We start from the raw sequence: 3,968 nt of genomic DNA, 5'->3' as shown, positions 1-3,968 counted from the left end.
TACGCATATACTTATGCATGGTATGGCATTTATACGCAAATGTATGACATTATAAATATTTTCATGATTCATAGAGCTATTCAGACTTACAGGTTGAGTTCCTTATTCCATGTTTCTTTCATGCCTTACATACTCTGTACTTTATTTGTACTAACGTCCCTTTTGCCTGGGGACGCTGCGTTTCATGCCCGCAGGTCCTGATAGACAGGTTTAGAGTTCTCCTAGTAGGCTATCAGCTCAGCATAAGGTGTTTGTGCACTCCACTTGTTCCAAAGTTGCCTTTTCGGTCAGTATGATTTGAATATGTATTGATTGGTATGATGGGGCCCCGTCCCAACCTTTATGGCATTTATGTACTCTTAGAGTCTTGTAGTCAAATGTCACTTATATGGATAGTTGTATGTCCTTATCGGCCTATATTTTGAGTATACAAATGATCATGTAGGCCTTATAGGCCCGCATGTCACATGTATGAGTTTTTATATCATGTTGGGTCATCCTATGTCTAGTATTCCCTTATGTTTTATTCTCGTTATCTCGTGACAGCCTTTCTGGGCCACCTACCCATGATGGTATGATAAGAAAGATATGTTACGTTGGTACTCGGTTGTGTAAGGCACTGGGTACCTGTCGCGGCCCTGCGGTTTGGGTCGTGACAGTAGTGGTATCAGAGCAGTTCTGTCCTAGGGAGTCTACAACCCGTGTCTAGTAGAGTCTTGTTTATGGGTGTGTTGTGCACCACACTTATAAGCAGGAGGCTACAGGGCATTTATGACTGTCACTCTTTCTTCTTACTCTAGATCGTGTGGTAGAGCTCAGTTGTAAGAATTCAAACTCCTAAATTTTATTTTATTTGTAATACAACGATACCTATATCCAGAAAGATAGTTGGTAAGAGATTGAAATGTAGCTGTAAAAGAGTTGAGTTAGAGGAACTCGATTCTGCATCATGCTTATGATGAGTAAATGTGAGTTCTTCAGCACATCATGTGTGTTCTAAGATGTGTAAGCTTCTTGATAAGGAGCCCTAAGGAAAGAATATCTATCCACCTATATGGTAAAAAGAAATAAGAGAATCAGAAGGTAGATATAAGTTTCGGCAAGTAAAAGAAGCAAGATGAAGAAGGGCACGAGGTATCTAGTTAATGAAGATTATTAGTATTTGCAATTTAGACAGAGAAATACAAGCATTATGAGTTAATTTCAACAGTAATAGAGTTATATACAATTGAACACACTTATCTTAATTATGCCCTATGGGAGCCAATAGATATAGTTTAAGAGAAGGATAGGATATCAGGATCCAGCTGGGGTTAGAGTAACCCAAAAATGATGGATGGATTGTTATCATTAGCTAACATTTCATTGGATAGTGCAAATGTGGTAATATATCTCCTTGTGAGACACCCAGATGGTGATCTCTAGAATAGCAGTCAGATGTGAACACTAGAATATTCAGAAGATAGGCAGTGGAATCCAAGAAGGGATAAACATTTACCTTAGTATGACTCCAGTCCCTAGTAAAAACAAAAGGGAGACTGTTAGGCATTCCGAAGAACCGGTGAGATGAAACAAGGGGAGCTAAAAGTGAAAGAACGTTTTGATGAAGTTTTCAGAATAAAGTGATAGACAAAAATATTATCCGGAGAATAAGAAGAGAGTAAATGAAGCATCATGAGTAAGATGATATATATGGGTGATAACGGTAAATCAAAATATGACATGATCATAGAGTCTATAGTTAAGTGAAGGAAAAGACAAGAGGAGTTATGCCTTGAAACAATAGAAGAGTATAATCCATAAAGTCATATCATTCTTTCGAGAAATAAGTTGGTGACTCCAATGTGATTACCATAAGGAAACGTTAGACCTCGGAGTAATAGAAATTAGTATGATCGAGTGAAAAAAGATAAACTGAATATGAATTAGGGACCGGATGATTTGACAATAGCCGGCATCATGAGAATTTTAGATATCACGTTCCGGAGATAATAGAATGGACAACAGAAGAGTAACCTTTAAATGTCATTCAAGAAGACGCTTCCCTAAAGCAAGCACTGTGAGCCAAGTTAAGCTTAAAGGACTAAGTGTGCAAGTTACACTAAATGTCACCGTTGTGCGTAAGAAATTCAATTATCTCCGGTATAGAAGAGTTACCGCAAGGCGAGTAAGATGTCGGTGAAAATGTGAAAACAAAAAAAATGCCAAAGATGAAGTGGTAATTATGGAATAGTAAAGGAAGAATGTGGTAAAAAGGTGAAAGGAATGAGATTACATCGATTCAGATCCTACAGATATGATATGACTCTAGAACATTATGCAAGCATGATGCCGAGGAGAAGTAGTAAGGGTTCCGCACCCAATGATATTGATAAATAAGTGGGAATGAACACTTGATACATAAGGATCCCGTGGGAGAGGTAAGTTAAGACAAAGAACATAACCCAAGAAGGGTTACGCAGAACATAGATATGAGAATGGACCAACGAGTAGTCTATAGTTGATTCAGGAAGAGCCTAGTTATGGATAGACAAGAGGTCAGGGATAAATAAATAGATCATGCAAGATAGACGTAGCAAACCCTAACATAGTGAATTCAGTCTCGCAGATATGACGTCGTAACACTTGTGAAATATTCAGATAGGAGTTGGAGTAATTAAAGGTACCGTATAAGTGTTACGGAAATAAGAGAGAATGCCACTAAGGAGACAATCAAAATTTGAGTTCAAAAGTAACCCTACAAGCACAAGGGTACTAAGGTATATAACTAAGGATATTTGTAGGCGAGTAAGAACATCAAAAATTCCTTCAGGTATACAATATAACAAGCTCGTAACTTTATAGGAGTCAAAGGGTCTCTCTTCAGTACTACAAAGAAAGACTAGCTGAGGGAATAAGGAAGAAGGCTTTAACTTAAGCATAGTGACATAAGGAAGAAATGGTCTTGTAACAAAAGTGTCACAACAACATTGTATGCACTCCATAAGAAAGTGGCACCTATAGTGACTAATGAACTGGAAGAAAACAAAAATCAAAAGAAGATATTTGAGATTATATGAGTTACAGGATATTCCAGTATTTGTGGGCAATGAGATAATCCATGTATTTATGCAACGAGTGGTAGAACGAACATGAAAAGTAATTGCTTATGTTTAAAGACAACTAAGAAAGCGCGAGAAGAATTATCCGACCCACGATTTAAAGTTAGCCACGGTGATTCATGCACTAAAGATGTGGATGCACTATCTGTATGCCATAAATGGTGATATCTATATGGATCATAAGAGCATTCAGTATATATTCAAGCAAAAGGAATTGAATTTACGTCAGAGACGATGGTTGGAGCTACTAAAAGACTATGATGTTGATATTTTATACCATCCAGGAAAGGCGAATGTAGTAGCTGATGCTCTCAATAATAGATCTATGGGTAGCTTATCATATTTACTGCCAAAGAAGAGTGATATAGCTCGTGAGATTCATCAGCTAGCTAATCTTGGAGTTCGACTACTAGATTCAGGTGGTACCGGAGTTACTATTCAGGACACGACAACATCCTCTCTAGGAACTGAAGTGAACGAACGCCAGTATGAAGATCTTGTGCTAGCTCACTACAGAGATACAACCCCTCAAAAGGAGAAGACACCATTGGAGATTACAGGAGATGGAGTCCTCAGATATCGAGATTGATTATGTGTTCCTAATGTGGCAGTGTTGCGCCAGCAGGTTATGGGAGAAGCTCACTATTCTCGTTATTCTATTCATCCAGGAGCGATGAAGATGTATCATGATATCAAGGGAATATACTGGTGGGACAGAATGAAGAAAGATATAGCAGAGTTTGTTGCTCAGTGCCCTAATTGTCAGAAGGTTAAGATTGAGCATCAGAAACCTTGTGGATTATTGCAGGCTATAGAGATTCCGACTTGAAAATGGGATGTGATTAACATGGATTTCATCATAGGCTT

General features: G+C 38.2%; 1 protein-coding gene across 1 annotated transcript; it reads left to right on the top strand.

The window, feature by feature from the left end:
• The first annotated feature begins 3,231 nt into the window (after positions 1-3,231).
• LOC138900426 (uncharacterized) lies at positions 3,232-3,690 on the top strand. The gene has a single exon (XM_070187171.1). It carries the CDS (start codon positions 3,232-3,234, stop codon positions 3,688-3,690), a length of 459 nt encoding a protein of 152 aa, XP_070043272.1.
• The last annotated feature ends 278 nt before the right edge of the window (positions 3,691-3,968 follow it).

Source organism: Nicotiana tomentosiformis, chromosome 10 (genome assembly GCF_000390325.3).
Source record: "Nicotiana tomentosiformis chromosome 10, ASM39032v3, whole genome shotgun sequence".
Taxonomy (NCBI): Eukaryota; Viridiplantae; Streptophyta; class Magnoliopsida; order Solanales; family Solanaceae; genus Nicotiana; species Nicotiana tomentosiformis.
This window is presented reverse-complemented; position numbering and strand designations above follow the sequence as displayed.

Excerpts from the sequence above, each read along its gene's own strand:
- LOC138900426 (XM_070187171.1), top strand. The coding sequence starts at position 3,232 with ATGTGGATGCACTATCTGTATGCCATAAATGGTGATATCTATATGGAT.